At 40.7% G+C, this 13,855-nt stretch overlaps 1 protein-coding gene across 1 annotated transcript; it reads left to right on the top strand.

Annotated features, from left to right (window-relative positions):
- The first annotated feature begins 452 nt into the window (after nt 1-452).
- ARL5A (ADP-ribosylation factor-like 5A) lies at nt 453-9,070 on the top strand. Its single transcript, XM_009704348.1, has 5 exons — nt 453-520; nt 3,588-3,735; nt 4,888-4,971; nt 7,691-7,842; nt 8,365-9,070. The coding sequence occupies exons 2-5, from the start codon at nt 3,592-3,594 to the stop codon at nt 8,411-8,413; spliced, it is 429 nt and encodes a 142-aa protein (XP_009702650.1). The 5' UTR covers nt 453-520; nt 3,588-3,591; the 3' UTR covers nt 8,414-9,070.
- The last annotated feature ends 4,785 nt before the right edge of the window (nt 9,071-13,855 follow it).

Raw genomic sequence — 13,855 nt, forward strand, 5'->3', positions numbered from 1 at the left:
AGATGTTGCAGGCCGTAATAAAAGTACGGCCTTGGAAATGAACATGGCATGTGTAAGCATGTGTTCCGGAGAACTGCTGTAGTTAGGGGGAATAGAGAGTACAGTCTGTTACAACCTGCAAAAATGTGTAGAAGCTTGGGAAAGGATTCCAGCATGAGGTTGCTCTAGCAGTTTAGAGAAGGAAAAAATCAGCGTGTAATCTCTCAGAAATTGTTCCTGTAGATGTGTAGATGGGGAAAAATTGACAGTCACTTACCTACTCGGAACAGTACGTGGGTTTGTACACCTCCACAGACAAACGAACTTTTAGGTATGGCCCATGAAATGTGGCACCTGAAGTTTGGCAGTGTTTGCTTAGGAAATCAGACAAAACTGCAACACTAACCTTGTTTCGTAACACAGTTGTTACCGTGATAGCAAAGCTAACTATGTGACTTACTAGTGATATTTTTATTTCAGAGCACAAAGTAATCATTGTTGGCCTGGATAATGCAGGAAAAACGACCATTCTTTATCAATTGTAAGTATGAACTGCACATGATGTTTCGTGTATTTCGAGGTGTGCATTGTATCTATTACTCTGACTTCTTGTCGCTGCTTTCCCTGTTAGTTTGTACTTGGAGAGCGTTTTGCAGAAGATTACTGAACAGTATAGGTGGCAGAGGGTCGAAGCGTGTGTTTAGAGTTTGGAACGGTCTGTATTTTGCCTGGTATATGAGTAAGGATTTGTTCAGAGCTTTTATTTATCAGATTACATTGCTATTACCATGGAATCACAACTGCCTTTGGTGTCACTGTGTAGGCTGTTTGCCAACTCCATACGATATGATTATGTTCAGGTTTAGCCACAGGACAATGCTGCTGAACTGACCCATGCCGCAGCCTGTAAATACTAAACAAATAGTTCTGTGAGTAGCAGAGCAGCAAAGCCTGACCTCTCCCTGCCATGGCTTGTGTCTTCTGTACCAAGGTGTGCTTTCATGTCGGTTGTGGCACGGGATGAAGGAGGCAGGCTGAGTGCTGGCTGAAGCCCGGACAGCACGGCTCTGTGGGGGGTGGCAGCCCGCGCTGCCTGGCCTGGGCTTTCTTTGAGCCACCAGCGTTGGTAGCTGTCATGCAGCTTCTGCCTTTAATAGTGGCATTGACTTGAGTTTGTCTTGCGTTAACCTTGCCGCTGGTTTGCATGACATTTGTATGAGCTTCGCATCTCTGGTCCTCAACTGCATTTTGATAAGAGGGTACAAAATTTGTTCACAGGCTCAGAAGCTTCTAGGTGGGACAGGTGATTCAAGGTCTTTTTATAACAGAAACAGATGTGCCATTTCTCATGTGAAGTAGTCTGGTATTAGGAAGTATTCCTGAGTCAGTATTAGAAATAATTCCTGTTAAGTGATATGACCATACCGGTCCAATCCTACACTTAAAATATGCTTTCTTAAAATGTTTGGGTTTTGTCAAATTACGATCTGCTTTTGCCTTCCTGAAACGTGAAACTCGAGCAGCGTTTCCAGCCACTTATGCCCTAGCACACGCTGCAGAGAAAGCGAAAAGGTGAAGGTGGTTGTCATTATTTAAATTGGGAGTGAGATATTTTAAAAGCATAAACAGAATTAAGAATATTTTTTTAAGGCTAGTAACTGCTGCAGCTGAGGGCTGTCCTCTCTGCATTTTAATGTCTTTCCACTTCCTCCACAAGTGTCTCATGATTCTTCTCATCTTCTTCTTTCTGCAGTTTCAGTGTTTTGTTTTCCCTTTTGTACAGTGGATCGCTATATGCCCCCTTTTCCTTTATACCCGTTTTAGCTCCGCAGGACTTCCCCTTCTCTCTTCTTGTATTGCCCTTCCCCGGTTTGCCGCTTTGACAGAGCTCTCTGTAAGCGCCGTCCTCTGTTCCTCCTGCTCGACTCCTCCTTAAACCCTACCTCCATCTGTGCGTATCCCGTTTTTTCTCTTACCGTTTCTTCGTGGCAGATAAGTGTTCCGAGCATAAATGAACATGTTTAACTCTTTTCGTAAGAGATGGACGGAGATAACTAGCAGGACAACTAGTGTTGGTTAGTGCATGGGCTGTTATGTTGATGTCATGGAGGGTCACAGCAGACGTTGGGGTGGTGATTCTTCTAACAGATCGTGTCAGCTCCACAGACACTTCGTTTCTTCCCGTTCTTGTACTCAGATCTCCTCCCTCCCCTCAGGTAGCAGTAGGATTTTGTGATCAGGTGTCTAGAAATGCCACTAAGGTTCACGCTCACCTCGTTCCAGTGGGGAGGAGGGAAAAATCCATTTATTGTACGGCGAACTGCGAGATGCCAACAGCTGGAATGTGAAAGGCTGCAGGCTCAGTCAAGGAAAGCGGATTCACGATACATCTCTTCCAAGCATTAAAAAACTCTACTAAAACCTTTTTCTTAAATATAAGAAGATGCCTGTGGCTGATTTCATATCATTATTGTCCTTAATTTGATTTCGTGGTTCGTTCTTCTAATCCTTCTCTTTCCCTTATATAGTTGGCTTAAAATGTGTGTGGTGAGAAAGTGCCTGGTTATGTGCTGCTAAGACACCGGGTAACGGGGATTCCTTTTCAGAACACTGGACCGTCCCTTTATCTCCTTGGTTCTCTGTATCCTCTTCAAGGAATATTCCAGCACTGTTCAAAGTGTCAAATTGCTATGAGTGTAACCAAAAGCTCTGCTAAAGCGTCAAAAAAATGTTCATACAAAAAAAAAAATCAAGATTATCAGAAGAATAAAATACTTAAGTTCTTTAAAAATGGTTGACATTTTCCTTGAAGCTACTTTTAATTTTTTTCTATATCCCGTACAGGACAGTTTAAATAATTGGAACTTTAGGAGTATCCAGAGTACACATCTAGTTATCACTACTGATGTGAAACTGGTGATCTTAGCGACAAAGTTGCACTCAGTATCTCTAAAACAATATATTTGAAATATTTAATGTCCGCGTTGCTCTTCAAAAAGTAGTGTTATTGGAGTGTGATGAAGGGAGAAGAGAAGGAAGTTTGGATATAAAGCAACTGAATTGTGAAGAAAGTAGGCTCTTAGTGGCCTGTACTGGAAGGAGGGTGAGATGTAGTATGTTTGGCGGAGCTGGACGATGAGTTATTGTTTTTCTGCAACCTTGGAAATCTTGTGGCTTAACCACATTCTTGAAGCAAAACAACTGCTCTCTCCCATGCGTGCCAGAATCAACCAGGGAAAAAGAAGAGCTGACTGTTTAAAACAGCTTTTGAAGCAAATATTCTCTCAGCTTTATGATTTAATTAATTAATACAGTTTTGTTCATGAATGCTCTCTCAGCTCTATAGTTCCATTATTACGTAGTTCACCGAGTCCTTTTTTTATTGCTATTTTTATTTATTTTTATTTGCTTCCACCGTCAAACCTTGTCTCTGTTTGCTGCGTAAGGCGTGTTTGCTGTAATTCTCCCACTGAGCTTTCTACCTGGGAACAGCCACCAAGTTTAATTTTTATAGAAGTAGGTCAATTTGGAGTCTTAAGATGCTCGATAACGCAGGTAGCTTGCCGGTTTTTGCAGTTTCTCACCGAGTCGCTCTCTTCCCTCTGCAGCTCCATGAACGAAGTGGTGCATACCTCACCCACCATAGGGAGTAACGTGGAAGAGATCGTGGTTAACAACACGCGCTTCCTGATGTGGGATATCGGAGGGCAGGAGTCTCTTCGGTCCTCGTGGAACACCTACTATACAAACACGGAGGTGAGAGCGAACGCCTTGCTGGAAGACTTGCTGGTGAAGGGAATGCAGCGTTACCTGCCGCCTGTCCCAGACACGCTTCTGGAGGGCTTGTATTAACTGTGCTTTGAATGTTACTCTAGCTACTTCAGGGTACTCCTGGTTTGATTTTTGAAGTCTTCTCCTTTGCAAGGTGCAATACGACTCGCTCTTATATTTCTTGTGTAAGATGTGTAATGCAGAGTTGCAATTAAAACCAACTTGTTTGTAAGGATTCGGTGTCTGGGGATCCGCGGCCTTAGGGCAGGTGCTCGGTTTGTCTTGGTATTGCGGATCCCTGTGTTTACAGGTCCCCTCTTGTGGACCGTGACCGCTCTGTCTCTGTAGCAGGTACTCTAAAACCTGCCTAACCCTTCAGGAGTAAGACTGAAAGCCCCAGAGTTTTCCTCCAAGACTGTGGGATCTCTGTCTTGCAAGCTCCCACGATCAATTTACTTAAGCACCCCCAAGAATTTTAAGAACTCTTTAGCAATGAAGTTGCAGCACATGTACTGAACTGGATTAAAATAGTGATTTGAGTCAATGTTTCCTATGTGTTACCAAATGTGGGTTTTAAACAAGAGGTTTTTTATAATAATTAACTTTGATCTGCTGTGCTTCCCTATAAGATGCCATGATGTGTATCTGCATGTATGCTCTTGAGGTATGGAGCTTATGGTTGTTTTTTTTTTAAAATCCCTTGCAAATACCTATTTGCATGTTAGTGCTTGAAGTAGAGGGAGAAAGCTGATACAGTTTACATTTAAGGCTGCAGCAGATTATTTGAGGGATCTGTGTGCTACCGCAGTTATATTAAACGGAGAACCAAAACACATCTGGGATTACAGCGAAACACTTGGTTCAATATAAATTTTTCACTTCAAAATGGAAATCAGAAAGTCAAAAGATGTGTCAGAGCTACTTCTGTATACAAACCACGGCATAAGTTGTAAACCATACCAACGCTGTGGGTAACCGCACTCTGGCTGGGAGAAGCCTGCCTGGAGTAGGGTGATACCTGGTAGTCCAGCTGACTGACTGGATAATGTGATGGGAACAGTGGTCTGTTCTGCTGACAGGTGTGTGGCCAGAAGGGTAGAGTTTGTTCTCTGACTAATAACTTTTTACTTTTTTAAGTTTGTGATAGTTGTTGTGGACAGCACAGACAGAGAGAGAATTTCTGTGACTAAAGAAGAACTGTATAAAATGTTAGCACATGAGGTGAGTAAACCCTATGTTTTCTTTGTTTTAATATTTACTGTGGGTGAGATCTGGATGATAGATGTTAAGGGAAGCAGATTGGCACACTGTTTGTCAAAGTTCTCACTTAGGCCTGCTAGCTGGAGACAGACCGGAGTGGAGAGAGGCCCCTCCAGTGAAGCCCAAGGCAAACATTAACAGCCACGTTCTCCCAGCTGCAGGTAGCACTCTGCCAGAGCTGTCTTGTTCCTGCTAAAGGCTCTGTCTTTTGTGAAGCTCGCAATAAAGCTGTAAATTAATACCAAATTACTGAAGAGAACTCCCTCAAAAGTAGCTTTTCAACTTCTGAGTGCTTCCGAGAAATAGAAGTTAGGACGTATAAATTACTTTTGTGGTTTTTATACTTCAATCAATGTTAATAGCTGAATGAGATCATTTAAAAAAAAAAACATTATTTCCTCCAACAGCTTAATTACTATTTTTGATAGCTTTGTGTTGCTTGATGTTTTCTGTTTTCACGGTGAAACAGATACAGCCTTAATAATATGTCTTATAGCAGCCAGCTATGAAACTGAAGAAACGCACTGCTTACGGTTATAGTAGCTGTCATTGTGTGTGCACGTGGAATTACAGAATGAGAGTATAATTTGCTAACTTGTAAAGACCCTCTTTAAAATTGAGCCCTGTGTCAGGTCTAAAACTGGACTATCTAGGTCTGATTCAGAAATACTGGACTGACGTGTAAGCCAGGGAGCACCTATTGCATGACCTGAATGTCCCAAAGACTTTCATCTAGCCGTGCAGTGCGGCAGGACCAAAGCCATGATTTTTAGCAAAGATGTGTTTAACTAAGCTTGACTACTGCTAGGACTCGTAAGACAAGTTTAATGCAACTGGATCAGTTTGTATGAGAAGACGCTGAGGACACTGAGCTTCCAGATTTAAGCATCAGAATACAAAGATGTGCATAAAATTGACAGCATTATATCCCAAAATATTACATCTATATGTAAACTATAGCCACTGTTTAGTAGATGACTGCAGGAAGGGCAAAGACTGCCTATGTATTTCCATTGAGTGATCATGGTCATCTAAAGCATATGAGAAACAACAAGCTCTTTGCCTCGTGTCTTGAATTTCTGATTTTTGGTGCTTAAATGAAAATTATGTTTAATAAAATACATTCTAATAAAGTAGGTCTGGCTTTCTTGGTTATGATGGAGTGTTAAATGTGGCACAGGGGGACTGTTGCCCTTGGGTCTGCTGCTGTCAGAATTTCAGAGATGTACTCTTCAGTCTGTTGCAGTTGCCAAACAAAATTGCATCTTCTCTTTCGTAATCTATAAAGGAAGATGCAGAAGTTGTGAACAAACTGAATTTGAAATGAGGGAACTCTGGAACTCCAAAGCAGCGTGAATGCCCTTGCTTCGTGTTGGGAGGCTATTTCTGTGCTCCAAAAGCACCCATCTAACAGTAAATGTGCCCATTGTTTTACAACAGGATGTTTTCAGTATATTCTGCTAACTCTCCAGGTGCTGTGATGTTTGAAGAGAACAACAATACATTTAAGCTGAAATGAAAGTCAGATATTTATTTAGAATAGCTTTTCCTTGCAGTCCTTGAAAAATCTTTTATTTCTGATAACCAGTTCAATTGAATTCTTATTAAGGCAAAATTTAGTTGCCCAGGTCAGTTCCAGCTATTTTCTGGACCAGTAGATCGTTTGGGAATTAATTTTACTGCTTGTAAAAACTAATGTGCTTGGTAGACATTTAAGTGAATGAGTTCGCTTGGCTTCCTGGGAAGACCTTTTTACTTACGGAGGGACAGATTTTTCAACAATATGTGCCCGTACTAGTGTAATTCCAAGCAGCTCGAGATAAAATAAGCTTGCCCTTAGAGTCGCTGTTCTCTAAAGTGTTAGTACTGATATTTTAAATCTTACATGGACCTTATAAAGAAGTTTATTGCCATGTGCTTGTTCATGTAGATGTCCATCCTTTGTTTCTAAAGCAGCGTAAGTGATGATTTTCTATAAATTCTGTGTACCCTCTAAATAAAATATTACTGCAGCTTGCTTTCCACTGTCAGTGGCAGTCTTAACGCTTCTTCATGGGTGGGATTTCCCTCGGTGCGCAGGCAGAGGATGCTTCTGGCTCCGGTGAGCCATGGTGCCAGGCTGGGTGCCAGCACGCGTGCTGCTGGTGCTTGTTGCAGTCAGGCTTGGCAAGGTTTTACCAGTCCTTAAAAAGTTCTGGTGGGGTAACCCACTGTTGCCCCGTGTAAGAACTGCTGCACAGTCTACTCATTTGGTACTAAAATCAATCTTAACAGTATGGTAAAAGTGTGGTATGTAGGTAACAGCCAGGCTCAGGAGAACGCAACGGTTGGTTTGGATACACAGGCAGGAACGACCTGTAAGGTCGGGGTTAAACAGGAGGCCTTGGCTCTTAGAGGTGTGCTCGAGGTTATTGCAGCTACATGCCCGCAGAGGTACAGGCTGCCTCAGATCCTCACGGAGCACAACAAAATGTTGTACCTAGTTTTACGGATCACCTTAAGGAAAAATGGGTCGTTTGGTCTGCTGGATCAAAGGGTTTTCTGAAGTTACATGACAACGAGCCTGCAGCATTTCACAGTGTAGGGTTTTTTGCTAGGGCTTAAGGTTCTCTGCTTTGGTATCACATCTTTTGTCTCTAAGGGCTGATTTGTAATCATCTTTTGTCTTTTCTCTCCCTAGGACTTAAAAAAAGCAGGTTTGCTGATCTTTGCTAACAAGCAAGATGTTAAAGAGTGTATGACTGTAGCTGAAATATCTCAGTTTCTGAAACTGACTTCCATTAAGGATCACCAGTGGCACATTCAGGCATGCTGTGCTCTAACTGGAGAGGGGTAAGAGTGATTCTTGTCTGTAGGAGGGGAACCTTGAATTATTTTGGTATTTTTATTGCGGTGCTTGGTTTTAACACACATATTTCCCTTGTCAATAATCATCTTACACTTAAAGATTTTTGGGCTCAGAACATGCTGACTTGGAGTCGGTGTGGTCTGAAAGCCACCTTTCACATCAATCTGCAGTCTCGTCTCACAGCGGTAAAACTTTGTATGATTTGGGCCTAATGAGGGCGGGGGCGGGAAAGACCTCAAATCTGTTCTGGTTTATTAAGAATAATCATAATTAGAGATAACTTCAGTGTATGTCTTGGAAGTGCTGGGGTCTGAAGTCCGTCACCCATAGATTGCATATTAAGATCTAGGAAATGCTGCGCTCGGGGTGAATTGTTTCTCAAAATGATTCCTTCAGTCAGAATTACAGAGTTCTTAGGAAGAATTTAAATTGGTGCCATGGAATTGTCTTCGAAGTTATTCTGTGAAGTGCATGTACTCCTTAAAAATTATCTCTTTTGTTTACAGACTGTGCCAAGGACTCGAATGGATGATGTCAAGACTTAAGATCAGATGATTTTTAATGACCTCTTTGCACAGACATTGTTTAAAAAGAGCTGTACCCATGATTACCTTCACAGTGGCAGAATTAATGGGTTAGATGTATTTATACGGAACTGATCTCAACTTTGTTTTCTACGTAGATGCACACACACATACGTGTATATAAATTAAGACCATTCAGCAAAAAGAAAGATGCAGTGGATGGCTCCAGTTTGGTTTCCAGTTTGTTTTCCTCCGAGGATGCGTTTAAAAGCTGTGATCAACCTTCTTTTCAAGATACAGCCACTCGGAACAGCCGAATGTTGAGCGTGGTGAAGATGAAGTGAGAGGAAGGAGCTTTTACTTTTGGGTTTTATTATTCCATTGTAGTCCTCTCTACTCGAAGGTGTTGGCTTCATTATTCCAGTAAATTAGCCAGCGAATCAAGGCATAGATATCAACTTTCCAGTATTTTTAAGGTTACCGATGTTACAAATGCAAAAATATTTTCCTGTATGTGTACTGTACATATTTGTGTATATTTATACCTCAATTTTAGGTTAATTGCAATCTGTTCAGACTAGTGTGTAAAGCTGAATCGGTATGTTGACAGTAGTACTAATATTTGACCTCGCCATCACGTCTCAACTTCTTTTCCTTTGTTATCTGTATGGCTGTAACATCCATCAGACAGTTGGCTCACCACAACTTTATAAAGCAAACTCTCTCTTAAGACCGTTGCTTGATTTTCACATGATTTTTCAGTTAGGGAGGATGCCATAATAGATTGGGGCATACGGATTAAGCTTCAAATTACAGCATCGGAGAACAGTAAAAATTTGCCAAAGAGTTTAAAATGAAACGGATTTTCTTTTTTTTTTTCTTTTTTTTTTTATTGTAGTCAGCATTGGATTAGGTGATTCCAAAAAGCACATGTCATGCTGTCCTACGGTACTGCTTTTCTTTCCTGGCAGTACTGTTCATTTATGATTCCAGTCTAGTAGAAGTACCTTTAGCTGCCATAAAGGGAAAAATGTAATTTTTTTTTTTTTTCTTAACCAAAGATGAGGCACAAAAGTACGTTTAAAAGTCCCACTGGAATCTTACAAAACAAGTCATACTCTGTATTAGGTGTTTTTCAGAGGAAGGCACATTTCTCCTTGATAGCATAAAATCTGTATATATATCTCTATAGGCAATGGATGGAACTGGGATGGGGAACAAAACAGATTACACTACTTGAAAAGCTGTAAGTGACCCCTTGATCGTGTTCCCACAGAAGTTCCAGGGCAGTACTTCTTGAAAATATAACTCCCTTGCATGGTCCCCAGGTGAGTTATAAAGAAGCGTCAGAACACTATGTGACTATCTTTTCTTACTGCAGTACCTAATGGGATGGACGTCCCGTACGGAAGTCGTTCAGAATGAGCGTTTTAAAGGATACAGGCTTTTCAGTGGGATGACAGTCGGATGGTTTGAAATGTCATCGGTATTGTGAAAGTGTACGTAGCCTTAATCATAGGCTTTTATGTCGGAGATGTATGTTTGGGGAGTGTAGCAGAATGAAATAAAACTTTGTTTAAAATGTCCTTCCCTTTCTTAGCTCGTACATCTGATAAGGACGGAAAAGACATTTTAAAGAAAAAGCGTCGTTTGAACTTGTTAAGGTGCTTATCTTTGGTTATGGGATAATCTAGTCAGCGCGCCTGCCTTCCCGTTTGCCTGCTTCCCGGGGGATCATGTTGTGAATTTGTGGGGAAAAGAAGGGAGGCAATTTCAAAAGTCTGTATTTAACAAAGGCAGGTAAAGAATTTAACTTTTTAATATATTTTTGGTATCTCTTTCTGATGCTGACTGGCTAGGGAATCTGCTGTCTTTGTTAAACGTTTTCATGTGTACATGCATATATTTATAGTGCATGGACATAGATATTGGTATTTAACTGGTGTATTGCAAAATGTATAAATGTTTGAAGAGATAACAATTTAATGCAAAGACTTTCTCAGTTTATCTGATAGTATCTTCAAGAAATGAGTTCTGTGCACACTTGCATATGAAATTGAATTGTACATTTTCTAGTCTTAAAAAAGAAAAAGCAGACTTGCTTATAAACCTGAGTGTTTGGTTTTTGAGTCTTATGTCTTCCCTACCTTCCCTTTAAGTATTTTGCTTTAGCATTGTTAAATGCTGCATATGGGATCTGCACAGGTTGTGAGTGTTGGGTTTTTGTTTTTAAGAAAACGAGTTGTTCCTGTTAATGGAAGAAAAATCATGGAGCAGTATTCTGGTATTTGCTCCTTGCTGCAATTTGCTTACTCCCTTGCTTAAATTTGTAGGACTTAGTACGTCCGTATAATGAAAGTGTGGTGTTTTTTTCCAGATGTGGCTTACGTTGCAACCAGAGGGATTATGTTTACACAAAAGTAAGCTTCCGTTTACTCCTTTTCCCTCTCAGTATCCTGGCCACTTCCACTTCCCACGACCTCTAAGATACTGCGTGGTTCGCTTCATCTTTGTTTCACAAGTGCAAGAGACCCTGGTAGGGAGTTGGGAATAACCATGCGTGAAGGCTGCTTGTTAAAACAATGTCTTTTGTGCCCTGAAGAGTCTGGAATCCAAAAATGAAATCGTTGTCTGTGTGTTGGATGGTGAGCAATCCAGCCTTAATCCGACTACACAAAAAGTGTGTCTCATGTCACGCACAACGATGAGTTTTCTGTCTATTTTCTGTTCCTGTAGTATTTTAGAGGGCAGATGTGCTCTTCAGTAGTGGCTTGTGCTTACTGATGCATCGCCTGCCCGTAGCATTCTTGAGTGGGGCTTGGGAATCAAAGGAAGACTCACCTTCATTTTAAATGCTGGATTTGCAGTCTCTATAAGGAGGATGGATTTTGTCTGTAGTAGCTGGGCAGCTCTTTGTCACCCTGTTGTAAACAGAGGTGATGATTCCAAATTCTCACCTTGCATGGTCGGTGTGATCGTGCTTTTAAGTGCAGCAACGTGTAGCGAAAGCAGAACGGTGTCATCCAGATGCTGCAGTGGAAGCTTTTGTAGGAGAGTTTGTCTGCCTGAAGGTTCTTCATGGGAACAAGGGTGCGTGCTCAGATGTTAACGAGATGAACGTTGGAAGAATATACAAGTATATACCCTCCTGGTAGCGTTGTGGCTGTGACATCCTTTCCCGTACACCCTGCCTTTTGTGTAAAGTTCGAAATGTTTTTAAATTTAGTCACCTAGCAGGGCTGGAAAGGAGCGGACAAACTTTTGAACACTGTATGTGCTTCTTGTTTACAGCTTTTTTTCTTTTCCCTGTAGGACAATTCACATTTTTCTCACAGCTCTGTCCGTAGAAAAACAAGTTAACTTTGCATCAATGCTGCTTTTGACTTCTCTGGGGTATTGTTTGGAAGTGATTGTCTTAACATGAGTCATGACCTTGATTTGTATTGCTTTTGTGCCTTCACCCTCTGTGTGTTGTGTTGCCTTGGCTTTCAGCTGGAGCTTGAGATTACTTTGCCTTTGTTCTTCATGAAATTCATTCTTAGGATATTTACAGAAAAAGGGAAGGGTCTTTAAAAATGGTTATTTAAGTTTATGCTGCAGAATGCCAGTTTACTAGCAAAAAAAAAATACAGCAGTAAGTCATATTTCAAGAATCTAATACTTAAAATGTTTCTTTTGGTTTAGCGGATAATAAACTTGGTAAATCATCTCTAAAATATGCTGCCTCTGCGATCTGAAAATGATGCAGGTTTTTAATTGTGAGGAAAGGTGGAATATAGAACTTGGAAAATGTGAACAAGGATGTACCTAGCTTCATTTTTAAAATTTTTAACTTTTTTTCCCATGAAGGTTTAACAGCTGGTTTCCTGTGCATTATATGAGTGTGTTCCTAGGTGTAGGTGTGCACGTGTGAATGTTAAACGTATCTGATGGGCACCTTCCACAGTCTATGCAGCTCAAGTGCCTAAAACTAATTCAGTCATCGTTTGTGTTTTTTTTTCCTATGTTACAATTTCCATTTTCCTTAAAAATAGATGTATTTCTATAAAAGCATCTAAATGTGTGTAAATAAGTGTTTGTTCCCCTCCCTACCCGCTGGTTTTAACATGATTTATGATAAATTTATTTGTTGCAGTTCTTTCCATCCTCTGCATTCCAAGCACTTTTCCGTTTACCAGAGATCACATAGCTAGCTCGCTTCCTGAAAGGAAAGAGTCAGTTTGTCCTTCTATCCGATTGGGTAGCTGGAATTCTTTTCAAGGAACTCTGTTTAAATAACTTAATCCAAGAATACTTGGTCTTGTAGACATCCTCATGTAAGTAGTTCCTTTTCAGTTGGCTAGTCAAACATTAGCTTTGCGACTGTCAGACTAATTATGTCTGAAGAATAGTTTTCGGTTAATTCAAATGAATGTAATATTAAGCCTTTAAATGGTGCATCATTGAGCATTACAGGACAGGAATGATTTGATGTCACGAGGAATGGCACTAAGAAAGAAAAATGTCTTTGCATATAGTTGTGATATATATGATAAATACAAATGTGACTTGAATATAATTGTTGCAGTGAATATATTAAATGTACAAAAATGAGAAATTATAAATGATTGCCACTAACTTTTTTACAGTGTGCTTTAGAATCATAAGCAGAAATTATATTCTTGCCTTACTAGGGATTTACTGGTTAATTTTTATATTGTACAGAAACTTGTTTTGAAAACGTTCTTCGCATCAGGCAGTAGCCTTTACTCAGAACAGGATGGTACTCCTGTACCTCTCTGTTCTTTGCATCAGGCAGTAGTCTTTATTCAGAACAGGATGGTACTCCTGTACCTCTCTCAGCCTTTTAAGCCAGATTTCTGGTGAGTAAGGACACAAGTTGGGTGGGTTTTTTTAAGCTTTTCCTATTTGTAAATTTAGAAAACTTGGCTGATACTGAATTAAGTTAGAAAATGCTGCTTTACCTAGAAGGCTATAAATCATTCTTTGTAAAGCGTTGGCTCGGTGTTACTCTTGTCTAAATACTTCCTGCATCAAACACTGTGGAGGGTAGAAGAGGTGGCCAAGAAAAGACGTATTCTTCTGGGGAGAGAGTCAAAGATCAAAAAAACCAACCCCCAAAACCTCAGATTGGAAAGCCAGAGCGCTTTTGTGACTAATAAATAGAAGGATTGGTAGTAGATGATGGAGGAATGGTAACTGATCCAGTTTAAACTGTGTCTCTATTATATTTTCGTTAACGTTTTCAACATGTCCTTAACTTTCTTACTACGTTCTTTTCTAAAACCTTTAATCCTGCAGCTGCAGTCCTGCACTCAGCCTGTACGTGCTGCTCGGCATCCGAGTCTGCCCCTCCGGGGGGGCGAGCACTGTCGGAGGGAACCGAGCTCCTTGTCCTTCGACTCTACCGAGTACTGCACTGTAGTACTGACCTCCAACACTAAACCTACAGTTCTTTGAGGAGAAAGTAAAC

The sequence above is a fragment of the Cariama cristata genome, unplaced genomic scaffold, assembly GCF_000690535.1.
Source record: "Cariama cristata isolate BGI_N322 unplaced genomic scaffold, ASM69053v1 scaffold250, whole genome shotgun sequence".
Lineage (NCBI taxonomy): Eukaryota > Metazoa > Chordata > Aves > Cariamiformes > Cariamidae > Cariama > Cariama cristata.

Excerpts from the sequence above, each read along its gene's own strand:
- ARL5A (XM_009704348.1), top strand. The coding sequence starts at position 3,592 with ATGAACGAAGTGGTGCATACCTCACCCACCATAGGGAGTAACGTGGAA. Across the intron at positions 3,736-4,887 it reads CCTACTATACAAACACGGAG|TTTGTGATAGTTGTTGTGGA; the intron begins GTGAGAGCGAAC and ends TACTTTTTTAAG. Across the intron at positions 4,972-7,690 it reads ATAAAATGTTAGCACATGAG|GACTTAAAAAAAGCAGGTTT; the intron begins GTGAGTAAACCC and ends TTCTCTCCCTAG.